At 40.4% G+C, this 14,628-nt stretch overlaps 1 protein-coding gene across 1 annotated transcript; it reads right to left on the bottom strand.

Annotated features, from left to right (window-relative positions):
• Positions 1–1,446: 1,446 nt before the first annotated feature.
• Positions 1,447–2,379, bottom strand: LOC115083307 (vomeronasal type-2 receptor 26-like). Its single transcript, XM_029587111.1, has one exon. It carries the CDS (start codon positions 2,377–2,379, stop codon positions 1,447–1,449), a length of 933 nt encoding a protein of 310 aa, XP_029442971.1.
• Positions 2,380–14,628: the final 12,249 nt, after the last annotated feature.

Consider the following 14,628-nt stretch of genomic DNA (forward strand, 5'->3'; position numbering starts at 1 on the left):
ATAAAATTACTCTGAATACCTAAAAGAGTAATTCTCGTATTGTAAGGAGACAGGAACACAATGGTCATGGTTATGAAGAAGAAATCCTATGACCATAAGAACATAAGATATGCCATACTGGGTCAGTCCAAGGGTCAATCAGGACCAGCATCCCATTTACAAAAATAGTCAATCCAATTCACAAGTACCTGGCAAGTACCCAAACAAATAGATATCAAGCTACTATTGCTTATTAATTAATAGCAATTTATGGATTTTTCATCTAGGACCTTATCCAATCCTTTTTTAAACCCAGTTTCACTAACTGCCAGACCATATCTTCAAGATTGATGAAATGGCAATTATATAAAAAAAAAAATCACGTATTTTAGAACAGCATATAATATAAAGTGACATAAATTCCTTAGCAAAAATGTTCTTTATTGTATACAAAACATTTTATCAAAAAACATCTTCAAAACATTTACAGGCAGATTTTAAATGCCCTGCTCGCGTAAATCCACCCGGATTTACGCGAGCAGGGCCCTTGCGCACCGACGCGCCTATTTTGCATAGGCCACCGGCGCGCGCAGAGCCCCGGGACGCATGTAAGTCCCGGGGTTTTTTTAAGGGGGGGTGTCGGGGGCGGGGCTGAATGATGCGGCGTTTTGGGGGCGGGACCGGAGGCGTAGTGCCGGCCCGGGGGCGTGGTCGAGGCCTTCGGACCAGCCCCCGGGTCGGATGACGGCGCGCCAGCAGTCTGCTGGTGCGCGTAGATTTACGTCTGCTTCTAGCAGGCGTAAATCGAGGGACAAAGGTAAGGGGGGGTTTAGATAGGGCCGAGGGGGTGGGTTAGGTAGGGGAAGGGAGGCGAAGGTGAGGGGAGGGCGAAAGAAAGTTCCCTCTGAGGCACCTCCGATTTCGGAGCGGCCTCGGAGAGAATGGAGGCAGGCTGCGCGGCTCGGCGCACGCAGGCTGCCCAAAATCGGCAGCCTTGCGCGCGCCGATCCAGGATTTTATAAGATACACACAGCTATGCTCGTATCTTATAAAATCCAGCTTACTTTTGTTTGCGCCTGCTGCGCGAACAAAAGTACGCGATCGTGCTCTTTTTTAAAATCTACCCCTTAATTTTTATTCATCACTGGACACAAAGAGTGCATAAAGTTTTCTCCATAAAAATTTTTTTTAACAGTATGAATGTGTATATGAATGAATTTTTATGGAGAAAACTTTATGCACTCTATGTGTCCAGTGATGAATAAAAATTAAATGTTTTGAAGATGTTTTTTGATAAAATGTTTTGTATACAATAAAGAAAAATTTTGCTAATGAATTTATATGTCACTATGTATTATATGCTGGACCATATCTTCAGGCAATGAATTCCAGAGCTTAACTATGTGCTGAGTGAAAAAGAATTTGCCTTGATTTGTTTTAAATGAGCTACTTGCTAACGTCATAGTGTCAGTTAATTTTGTTAGAATTTGGTTTCCCAATTAAATTCTCCCTTGTGTTCAGATCTGGCTTGAGTAGAATAATGTAGCACTTGGGGATGAATATGCAGCCCAGCAGTCCAGCACTGGAAGCCAAAATGGCAAAGATCTCCACTGCCACCATGTATTTGCCTTTGGTGCTCAGGTACGCTGGGATGTAGGAGACCCAAACACTGCAGAACACCAGCATGCTGAAAGTGATAAACCGGGCCTCATTGAAACTGTCAGGTAAATTCCTTGCTAGAAAAGCCACAATGAAACTTAAGAGAGCCAAGAAGCCCATGTACCCAATCACACTATAGAATGCAATGATGGACCCCTCGTTACACTGAAGTATCATCTTCCCAAGTTCAGATTGTGTGTCATAGTCTGGGAATGGAGGAGAGATGAGCAGCCATGCAGTGCATATCACAACTTCACCCAAGGAGCAGAGAAGGACTAGAGAGCTGGAGACTCTTGTCCCTACCCACTTCCTTAACTTGCTGCTGGGTTTGGTGGCACTAAAGGCAATGACAACTGTGACAGTTTTTCCAAGCACAGAAGAAACTGCAGTTGTAAAAATGATGCCAAAAGCAACTTGTCGGAGCAAACAGGTCACTCTTCCAGGATGGCCGATGAATATCAAAGAGCAGAGAAAGGACAGCATGAGACAGAAGAGGAGAACATAGCTAAGGTCCCGGTTATTGGCTTTCACCACGGGTGTGTTCTGGTATTTAAGAAAGATTGCTAGCACTAGGGCAGTTATGATGGAGAAGAGAATAGCAATGGAAGCCAAAGCTGCAGCCATGGGATCCCCATAGGACAGGAAGTCTATGACTCTTGGGAGGCACTCATCCTTCTTCTCACTGGGCCATTGATCTTCAGGGCACTTCATGCAGTTCTCTGCATCTATAAAAAACAACATAACTAAACTGTTATTTCCATATGTAATAGGTAAACCAATACATGTGGGAAGACTCCTTGTGGCCGAGTGGTATCAGTAAAGTTGTGGCAGCAAGTTTGTTGTTCAATACACAGGAATATAGTTTACCATTAAATTCTAAAGGAACAATTCCACTATTATACTGCTAACATTTTACTTTGTAAAAAGAAGTATATATTTGTACTTGTATATAATTAACTTCTTCTATCTCTCTTATTTCTCCACCCCAGTTCAATAGCCCTTGTTAATTGTAACTGCATCTCTTCATCACATTTATTTATGTTCATTGTTGTATTCATTGCACCCCTGTTTTTATGTAAACCGACATGATGTGAACGCTTCATGAATGCTGGTATAAAAAAACCTTAAATAAATAAATAAATAAATTTATACAAAACTTGCTTTTATAACAGATTAAATGTTTCAAATGAAAACCTATGTAAATTTAATAATATGAAACAATACAATATAGCAATTTATATCAGATAAGTAACTATTTTTACTTTAGATTTTCCTAAACAATAATTATTAATAGTCTCTGGATATAATTGTCTAGTACTTTCAATTTCTCTCTTGGTAAAGATAATAATACACAGTCCATATGCAGAAGATGGTAAGTATAGTCTTTGTTTTCTTTTCCTTCTTGCTATAGGAATTATTTCAATTGTGAGATCAGGCCTGGCTATCACTATAGGGGCAGATTTTCAAAGACTACGCGCGTAAATCCAGGTGGATTTACGCACGTAACCGCTCCTGTGCGCACCGAGCCTATTTTGCTTAGGCCCGGCGACGCGTGGAATCCCCGGGACGCGTGTATGTCCCGGGGCTTGAAAAAAGGGGCGGGGAGTGGGTGGGGCGGGGCAGTCCGGGCAGGGCCGGTGCAAGGGGATTTGACGCCCTAGGCGAGCCTTCTCCCTTGCGCCCCCCCCCCTCCCGGTCTCGGCCCTGACTCCTACCTCATTCTCGATCACGCCCGCTGACTGGGGTTTTCTGGGTCGCGAGCAGGTTGGGCACTGCTTGTGGCCTGCCAAATCTCCACTCCTCTTTGCCACCACTTGCGGCCCCATATGGCTCACACCCAGTGGCGCACCAAGGGTCTCCGGTGCCCGGGGGCCAATGCATTTGTGTGCCTCTCCAGCATCCCCCCTTAATCCTTCTTGTACTAATGCTTAAGGTCACAGAAAATCAGTGGTGTCTCCAGACAGAAGAATTGGGGGGGGGGGGGGGGGGGGGGGAAGCCAAAATGACATTTCTTCATCTCACCCACCTCTATAGCATGGATCCTGCTTTAAAACAGCAGCACAAACACCTTCCACTACCAGACACATTGTGAACTAACACAAAACACCACAAAATCTATACTGCAATCCCATCATAACATAACAGTAATAACACCAAGGACTCAAACAACAATAACCCTACCTGTGAATAAGCAAGGGTAAATATTACACTGGGTCCTAGAATACCAATACATCACCTACTGAGGAAACAAAACAAACCCGATTGCTATAGATCTCTATACAGACACTATATGACAGCAGAATCTCTCATCATGGTCACACACACAGAGCAGAGACAGACCCTCACCAAATACAGAATACAAAATAAAGGAGCACAAATTAGAAAAAACTGAAATGGAAACCCCAAGAAGCCAGACTCTGTGTATTAACAATGGAAAAACAGAACCACCATTCCTCATAAAACAAATAAAATCAAGAAACATAAAGCATCAGTTATAATAATAAAACCATACTAATAAAATAATATTTTAAAACTACCGATAAATAGAATTTCTATTAATTAAAATCATATACATTTTTTACAATTTCCTAAAACCAATAAAATATTTCAAAACAGCACATATATCAAATAACACACAATAATTAAAACTAATAAGGATTTTAAAAAAGCCCCTGCTGTCCATACATGGGAGCTCTTGATTGAGGTTATCCTCTCTCTCACACACATACTCACATGTTCATTCTCTCTCACACATACACTGTCACATACATACACATTCATGCTCTAATACCCAACCATAACCTCTCGCTCTCTCAGACACTGACCCACTCAGGCTCTAAGGCACTCTCTCCCCCTCCACACCCCCCCCCCCCCACAAACTCTTACTCCCCTGGATTTTCTCATACACACTCATGCTCTCACTGGCTCCCTCACATACACACACACACTCCCTGGCAAGCTTCCAATCGTTCTCACACAAACACACACACACAGACAAGCTCCCAGTCATTCTCACACTGACCCCCAGGCGGGCTCCCATTCATTTTCATACCACTCCCTCCCCATCCCCCAGGCATGCACACATTCATTCTCACACCCAGGCCCCCAGGCAGGCACTGTCTTTTTATAACAAGTTATTTTGATTTTTTTTACATTCTTTTTAGATATTTATTGGTGTAATTTTTACCTTTTACTCTAGTTACTTTAGGACCATTGTACTTAAATGTTTTGGGGAAATATATGATAGGTTTGTTTTATATTTTTATATCAATTACAAGATATTTGTTTTTATGAATGGAAATATTTGAGCACAATAGAGACATCCACAAATGCTAACCATTGGATTGTAAACAAAACATTGTTATTAAGTGGCTTATAATAGATCTTTTTACATTACACAATTTTAAAGCAACGAGTGGTTAATATTAGATCTTTTTAAATTATACAATTTTTAAGCAAAGAGGTTTTAAGTATACAGGTTGGACCTGATTTTTTTATTGGACAGATTTTTCCCCCCCCCTTCATTGTAAATAGTACTTTATTTATTGTATATAGTAATCTATCTTCGTTCTCCCCCTCTTTTTTTCCTTCTCCCAGTTAAGGCTACCTTGTTAGAATGTAACTTTCATGCTCCTTCAAATTGTCACTTGTTATATGGTTGGTTTTTAGTTCTGCTTTGTTCGATGTAAACCGAGTTGATTTGATCTGTATCAAGAAAGTCGGTATATAAAAGCCTTAAATAAGTAAATAAATAAATAAATAAATAAATATGAAACTATTATTGATTTCCAATGAGTTCTTGTATTTTTGATCTGTTTTATTGCCCCTTTGTTTATAAACAACTTCAACTTTATAAGACAGTAGTTCATAACAAGTATAATATTAGATTGCTGTAGTTTAAAACACGCCCCGTTTTTGATAGACAGCTTCTTTGGCACCATTTTTAAATCCCCAATCTCCTTTCCGTATATTTTACTCTTATACATTTTATAATACACATTAGAACTGGTTTATAGATCTTTTTAAACTATACAATTTTTAAGCAAAAAGGTTTTAACTATACAGTTTGGATCTGATTTAATTTATGTACATTCTTTATTGGACAGATCGCAAATATGAAACCATTATTGATTTCAAGCGAGTTTTTCTATTTTTGATCCGTTTTTAATTGCCCCCTTTGTTTTTAAACAGTTTCAATTCTACAAGACAGTAGGTCAGAATAAGTATAATATTAGATTGCTGTAGTTTAAAACATGCCCTGTTTTTGATTGACAGCTCCTTTGGCGCCATTTTTAAATCCATGGATCTCCTTCCTTTATATTTAATTTTATAAATTTTACAATAAACATCAGAATCAGTTAATATTGAATTATATTAGTATACTGATGATTGTTTACTTAATAATATAAAGGTGCATTCTTTTATAAAAAATCTTTTTCTTATTTTTGGCGCCAAACTGCCCTGTAAATGTAGTCTAGTGATAGTGCTTCAATGTTTGATGTGGAAAGTGGAGACTGCATATCTGGTTTGGTGAGTTAAGGTATGTTGAGAATTCATCCTTTTCATTAATTGGAGATATATTTAACTCTGCACTAAGATCGTTTTAATACATTCTTTATTTTTAAGAAACAGATCTTCTCTTAATAAGTAACTTTTGTTTGTAGTACTTGAATTATTTTTTCATTTTTGCATTCTGCTAGTGATGTATTCAGCGTGATATGATGAGACCTTCCTGTATAGTTAAAGATATAAAGTAGCAGAAAAATCGGCACTGATTTAGTACTTCAACAAATTTTAGTTACAAGACCCATTAAGTAACCCTTTATGTGAAATAAGTGCCTTCAGTTTAAATAACCCCCATTTTTTGTTGAAAATTATGCTATAGGATGGATCGGGCATAAACTGTTTGCACTGTCCAGATTCCTGCGCTGTTCGATAATAACTCTGTGTGAAAGAAAAATAAGAGACTTCATTTTTTGTATTATATGAATTTATAGATAACCTAAAGAAAAGGTATTTTATAGAAATCTTAAAAATTGTTTTGCAAAATACAGGCATTATCCTTTGAATAAAGCCGACGAGACTGTGAGCTTAGCAGAGCATTGGAGGTCAGTGTTCGACTTTCTGAACATCATTTAAATGTTATGCAGAGACTAAAAGATCATTATTAATTGATTTATGTGCATTGGTATTTCCACAGAATTGCTCCCATCACAGATTGTTTTAAAAGAGATAGTTTTTAAGCTTGATGCTACATTGGTGGTCTAAGTTTCAATGAGATGTTAAGGTAATACATTTTTAATATAAATTAAAAAAAAGAATATAGCTAAGTAACATGTTATAGAACTCCTATCATTTTAACAAAAAATATATTTATATATTATGACCGACTTTTTACATAGATTGGCACATGTAATATTTTAAAGACCCATGTAACAGATGTTCATCTGAATGTCACCAATTTTAAGAATTTGTCATTATCTGTATGCTTGTTTTTAAACTATGTTCTATTATTCATTGTATAATATTTGTGATTTATTCTTAGCCCCTGAGGCAGCTGTCATATGGGCGTTGAAACTCGGCCTGAGTCGGGCGACATTTTTAAATACGTCTCCACTGCAATAAACATTGAAAAAGACTTGGGCATCTAATCCTCTTTTGTTTTCCTCTCAGATATCACAACATACTTTACTTGCACCAATCAGTTGGGCTTGGACCCAGCTCTCACACCTGCTTGGCACTTCAGAGAACATCTCCCCTCTGTTGCCCATCTGTGGAAATCTGGACTTTACACCAGGAATGGACTCTATCGGTTTTACAACCTTACAACAAAAGGGAATCAGTCTGATATTTCATTTGGTAGATTGTGAAGAGAAGGTTATACCCTTTGCAGATCTTCAAACAGAACATAGCTTAACGAATAAACAATTTTTCTAATATACAGCTTCATCACTATATGAAGTTACTTCCTGAGTCAGCACTCCACTCTTCTGTATTGGATCTATATAAGGACATTTTCCATTTTGATAGTACCCGTACTATTTCACTTGCTGCTATGCATAAAGTCATCTGGAAATATAGAAAGGGGAATTTTACAGAAATCTCTGCAGAATGATGGGCTAGAGCAGTGGTTCTCAACCCTGTCCTGGGACCCCCCCAGCCAGTCGGGTTTTCAGGCTATCCGCAATGAATATGCATGAGAGGAAATTTGCATGTTATGGAGGCAGTGTATGCAAATTTTCTCTCATGCATATTCATTGCGGATAGCCTGAAAACCCAACTGGCTGGGGGGGTCCCCAGGACAGGGTTGAGAACCACTGGGCTAGAGAGAGTTTTTATAATACAACCTAGTGATATACAAGCCAGCTTGCATAAATTATCTGCTATGTCTGATTACATGTACTACAGGGAGATGCAATATAAGTTCATAAGTAGAGCATACATATCTCAACAGGTGGCTTGCCAACTGGTTTGGTGGAAATGGAGATTTGTTTTAAGTACAAACAAGGGGTGAATAATTTGTCACACTCATTCTGGGGGTGTCCAAATATTAATTCCTTTTGGAACAAAATCATAGGATATCTTGGCAATATTTTACAGTTATTAATCCCACTTTCTTATATGACCATCCTTTTTGCTGGTTTGGTAGATTTAAACTATAGAGCAGTGGGACAAAGCTGCTGCTACAGAAGGCATGTCTCTTGGGGAAGAGATTGATTCTCACACAATGGAAATCCCCAACGGCACCTTCTTATTGGCAATGGCGTAATCTTTATCATAAAACTATGCAAATGGAAGGAGATTTGTCCCGTTGGTCCCCCAAGACTAAGAGAAAGTTTTTAGCCATTTGGGGGGGCCTACATTCAATCTTTATCCCACAGAACACGTAGTCTGATACTTAATGATTAGGAATCTAACTGTTGTCTTAGAAGGTGACAAGCGCTTGGGAAACAATTTGTAACATCCTTGATTATGATATTTGCCAATTTATTTATTTATTTAAAATCTTTTCTACACCATCATTTGGTTAAGCACCATCACAATGGTTTACAGAGAGGCACATATATTTAATCTTCAGCTTGGGAAATGCTATCTTACAAAGTGCCGATATAGTTTCAGTTACATGTTTCAATAATACAATCTATATGAAAGGTGACATGGAACTTTTCCGTATGTATGATTAATATGGTAACCATATAATTACAGTACTTTATACTAGCTCTATCTAGCATTAGAATGAGGGAGGAGGGAGGAGGGCGGAGCGAGGGTAAGAGGGAATGGGTAATCAGAACAAAATGATTAAAATCTGTACCTTCTATTGTTGTCACATGCATGGTTTGCTACAGAACTTAATGCAGATTGTTCATTTATAATTCTCTGTTCAATAAAAGTACATTAAACTAAGAACATAAAAAATTGCCATGCTGGGTCAGACCAAGGGTTCATCAAGTACAGCATTCTGTTTCCAACAGAGGCCGAACCAGGCCATGGACATAGCAGGAATTCGCAGATGTTCCACAAAACATTTTAAAATAAAATTCCCTCCGGCCCCTGAGTCCATGAGGGCAAATGTCTGAAACTCAAGGGTTCCGCAGATGAGTGAGACAGGAAGCGATAATTAGACCTAGGAAGAGTCCTCCCGCAGATCCTAGGCCTGCATGTTTCCCGGACAGATAGGACAAGTCTGGACAGCATAGCCTGAGTGCCCACAGCACATGCATAAACCCATGCGTTTGCGGAAACGTCTCTCCTTCGAAGTTAAATGGCTGCGGTCTAGTTGCATAGGCTCATCCTCTTCACTGGGTGAAGACTGTGGAGTAGGTGCAAGGCTTAGGACGGGTACCTCCCAAGATGTGCTTCTTGGAGCTCTTAGCCTCCTGAGTCCGATCTCGAATGCGGCGGTCAATTCTTCCATTTCTATGAGAGACTCTAGGGTGTCGGGCAAATCACGAGCCACCAATTCGTCCTTCAGTCGAAAGTAGAGACCCTTCAAGAAAATAGCACGCAAATATCCCAAGTCCCAATGGAGTTCAGATGCTAAAGTTTTAAATTCAATCACATAGTCCGGTAAAGGCTTGTTCCCTTGCTGGAGGTGCAGCAGGGTAGACCCTGTAATGGTCTGATGAGCTGGATCATCAGACCTCAAAATCTTACACTGGCTGCCTATACACTTCAGGATCCTACATAAATCCATCACAATGATCTACAAAGCCATACATCACCATACTCATCTTAACCTACAAATCCCTCTCAGACGACACTTCTACCAGACCCATTAGAGAAGCCTACAGAGGATCACTTTATGTACCACATACCAAAACCACACGGCATCTAACATTCAGAGACCGGGCATTTTCTACAGCAGGACCAGCGATATGGAATTCCATTCCACTGGATCTTCGACAGGAGCCATGCCTCCCAACATTCAGAAAAAGGCTTAAGAGTTGGCTGTTTAAACAAGCCTTTCTAGACCCCAACTGAATCATAATCCAACATCAACTTTAGTTAGCTATTTTTGATTATTGTAAATAATTAAGCCTTTGTTATGTTAAATTTTGCTCTATCCTCTCCTTCCTCTCCTAGTTTTGATCAGTCCTGTTTTATTGTAACTTCATTGTTCTCTCTTCACCTGTTCCATGTTCATGTTCATACACACTTCTTGTTAAATGTAAACCAGCATGATGTGATTTGATCATGAATGCCGGTATAGAAAACTCTAAATAAATAAACAAATAACTAACTAAATAAATACTGATTTGGGGCTAGGAAGCCGGTCAAATCATTCAGAATAGGGTCACTGCATTCCCAGAGCAGTGAAGCCCAAGCCAGGGCTCTTTCATCGAGTAACGATAGGATGTAGGTGGTCTTGGCTATAGCTGTGGGGAAGTAGTTAGGTTGCAAGGCAAAATGCATACTACATTGGTTACTAAAACCCCTATACATCCATGCATCCCCAGAAAAGCATGTAGGAGCAGATAGGGGTACCGTAGTCTTGACAGTAACCACTGGAAGTGAAGAGTCTTTATCTGGAACCATCAGAGTATTCAGTCGGGCATTCAACTGGCTGAAGGCACCGGCTAGGGTTTCTAAAGACTTCTGTTGCTTGGTGATCCACTGAGCCAGGCCAGGGATGGCCTGTAGGGCTGAGAGTTGAGCTGGGTCCATGGAGTTAGCAATCTGTTGTGTTTATGACATGATTGTGGACCCCTGGTTGCTGTGTAGATGACTCCTCTCACAGGGAGGGGCCCCATGGGGAACCACAGCAATAGGCTAACTCTACATTAAGCAACACAAGGAAGAAGGAAGCTTTATTGTACAGCAATAGAGCGATACCCGAGGAGCGGGCAGCTCTCCTCAGCCACAGAGTAGTCTCCGATGATAATGTTCAGTTCAGGCACTGGTGCTATAAGTGCAGAGTAGATCTCACCCGATACTTGGAGGTGAAGGGTCTGGTAGTGGTCTGCGGAGCGGGTTAGGCTGAGAACCCAGTCCCAGAGGATATAGACAGCTATGACATAAGATCATAACATAAGAACATAAGAAATTGCCATGCTGGGTCAGACCAAGGGTCCATCAAGCCCAGCATCCTGTTTCCAACAGAGGCCAAACCAGGCCACAAGAACCTGGCAAGTACCCAAACACTAAGAAGATCCCATGCTACTGATGCAATTAATAGCAGTGGCTGTTCCCTAAGTAAACTTGATTAATAGCGTTTAATGGACTTCTTCTCCAAGAACGTATCCAATCCTTTTTTAAACACAGCTATACTAACTGCACTAACCACATCCTCTGGCAACAAATTCCAGAGTTTAATTGTGCATTCAGTAAAAAAGAACTTTCTCCGATTAGTTTTAAATGTGCCACAAGCTAACTTCATGGAGTGCCCCCTAGTCTTTCTATTATCCGAAAGAGTAAATAACAGATTCACATCTACCTGTTCTAGACCTCTCATGATTTTAAACACCTCTATCATATCCCCCCTCAGCCGTCTCTTCTCCAAGCTGAAAAGTCCTAACCTCTTTAGTCTCTCCTCATAGGGGAGTTGTTCCATTCCCCTTATCATTTTGGTAGCCCTTCTCTGTACCTTCTCCATGCAATTATATCTTTTTTGAGATGCGGCGACCAGAATTGTACACAGTATTCAAGGTGTGATCTCACCATGGAGCGATACAGAGGCATTATGACATTTTCCGTTTTATTCACCATTCCCTTTCTAATAATTCCCAACATTCTCTTTGCTTTTTTGACTGCTGCAGCACACTGAACTGACGATTTCAATGTGTTATCCACTATGACACCTAGATCTCTTTCTTGGGTTGTAGCACCTAATATGGAACCTAACATTGTGTAACTTTAGCATGGGTTATTTTTCCCTATATGCATCACCTTGCACTTATCCACATTAAATTTCATCTGCCATTTTGATGCCCAATTTTCCAGTCTCACAAGGTCTTTCTGCAATTTATCACAATCTCCTTGTGATTTAACTACGAACAATTTTGTATTATCTGCAAATGTGATTATCTCATTCGTCGTATTTCTTTCCAGATCATTTATAAATATATTGAAAAGTAAGAGTCCTAATACAGATCCCTGAGGCACTCCACTGCCCACTCCCTTCCACTGAGAAAATTGTCCATTTAATCCTACTCTCTGTTTCCTGTCTTTTAGCCAGTTTGCAATCCATGAAAGGACATTGCCACCTATCCCGTGAACACTAAAAAATACAAAGCGATCACCTCTTATACTTAAAGAACTTTTTTTATAAGGAATTATCAGATTTATTCCCCTTACTGGGTGACTACATATACGGGTAGATTTTCAAAGGGGTACGTGTGTAGGATACGCGCGTACCCCCCGAAAACCTACCCCAAATCCCCCTGCACGCGCCGAGCCTATTTTGCATAGGCTCGGTGGCGCGCGAAAGCCCCAGGACGCGCGTAAGTCCCGGGGCTTGCATGGAGGGGCGTGTCAGGGGGTGTGTCAGGGGGTGCCTGGAGTGACACAGCGTTTTGGGGGCGTGTCACGCATGATGCGGCGTTTTGGGGGCGGCGACGCGGGCGTGGTTTCGTCTCGGGGGTGTTCTGGCGGCGTGGCCTCGGCCTCCGGACCAGCCCCCGACACCGGAACATGGAGCGGGGCAGCAGGATGGCGCGCGCAAAGTTACGCCTGCTTTCAGCAGGCGTAACTTTGCCGACAAAGGTAGGGGGGGTTAGGTAGGGGAAGGGAAGGGAAGGTGCGGGGGGGGGGGGGGGGGGGAAGGAAAGTTCTGTCCGAGGCCGCTCCGATTTCGGAGCGGCCTCAGAGGGAATGGAGCAGGCTGCGCGGCTCGGCGCGCTCAGGCTGCCAATTTTGGGCAGCCTTGCGCGCGCCGACCCTGGATTTTAATGGATACGTGCGGCTACGCGCGTATCTATTAAAATCTCGCGTACTCTTGTTCGCACCTGGTGCGCGAACAAAAGTACACACTCGCGCACATTTATAAAATCCGGCCCAAAATGTATTGAAGAAATATTTAATGAAGAAAAATTGCCCCAAAGAGATTTTTTTCGAAAAAAATTTTTATGGAGGGAAGGAAGGTTTCATATAATTGTATTGTAACCCCAACCGGGTGATCTCACAGTGTTATAATCATAAACGATCCTCCTCCAACCTATTTTTAATTATGTGTATAACAATCACCAATGATGAAAAACATTTCCTTTTTTCTTTTTTTTTAAAAAACAAGCTTGTTACCAACAACAGTAAAAATGTATCTTGTCCCGACTTATCTGATATCAGATGATGACCGACGCGGCCATGTTTCAGATCCAATGCTGGATCTTTCCTCAATGGATGTTTCCTTATAAATTCAAGGACTGTATAAACAGTTGTTAGTCCAAATTCGAATCACCTGTTTTCTCCACATAGTGGTTATTTCCACGATTTTTAATACCCTTTTACTCTCAGAAACCTTATGGAAAAATTTCCCCATGATGAATGGATACTGAGCAATTACATAAATGGTTATGTTTAAATATTGTTGGTTTACTTTTCCAAACAATCTCCAAATACAGTCTGGCCACAGGTGGATCTGGGAGCGGGAGACGGAAAAACATGAGTGCACCAAAACTTCATTATTCCATTAATGTGGCTTCACTTTATTGATTATAAAACAGAATATGAAATCCTGTGATATTCTATTCAACTTCTTTTATTTTCCAAATTATTCTAGCCTGTCTTGGAACATGTCCCTTTTCCTTCCATCCTAAAACATTATTTCTCATGTGAACAAACACAAAAAGGATTGAAATTGAACAAATACTTTTCTCATATGAGAAATCATTTATTTATTTATTTATTGTTTTTGTTATACCGAGTTTCATGATAGGCATCACATCAACCCGGTTTACAAATAACAAGGAGTGTAAAGCATAACGTAACGTAAAAAACAATATTTTCAATAAGAACCTTGAACTTTAAATACAGTGAATCAGAAAAAGGGAGAGGGAAAGTTACAAAAAACAAGGAAAATAAACTTGGGATGGAAGGGGAGAAATTGAACAGCACAATATTTACATTTCAGCCTATTGATACATTAGAATAGCAAGTGAAAAATGAAACGGTACATAAGTAATCAAATGAATAAATATGACAGTTGTGAATGGTAATAGTATGATAAATATTCAGCAGGAATTAGTGAGAGAGGGTTTGAGGTTGGTTGATTCGTGTTTACATTCCATTATTGCATACGAGTTAGTGCTAGTGAGAGGAGGTTTTATTCAAGGCTTGGAAATGCTTTTTTGAAAAGCCAAGTTTTTAGTCTTTTCCTAAATGTTAAAGAGCATGGCTCTTGTCTCAAATCAGGTGGGATCGAGTTCCAGAGAGCTGGACCTGCTGATGAGAAGGCTCTGAGACTCAAGGATTTATGTTGGTAGGTTTTGGCCTTTGGAATTTGGAGTGACTCTTTGTAGTGTTCCCTGATAGGCCTGGCGGAGGTGAATTTTTTAA

This window comes from Rhinatrema bivittatum, chromosome 2 (assembly GCF_901001135.1).
Source record: "Rhinatrema bivittatum chromosome 2, aRhiBiv1.1, whole genome shotgun sequence".
Taxonomy (NCBI): domain Eukaryota; kingdom Metazoa; phylum Chordata; class Amphibia; order Gymnophiona; family Rhinatrematidae; genus Rhinatrema; species Rhinatrema bivittatum.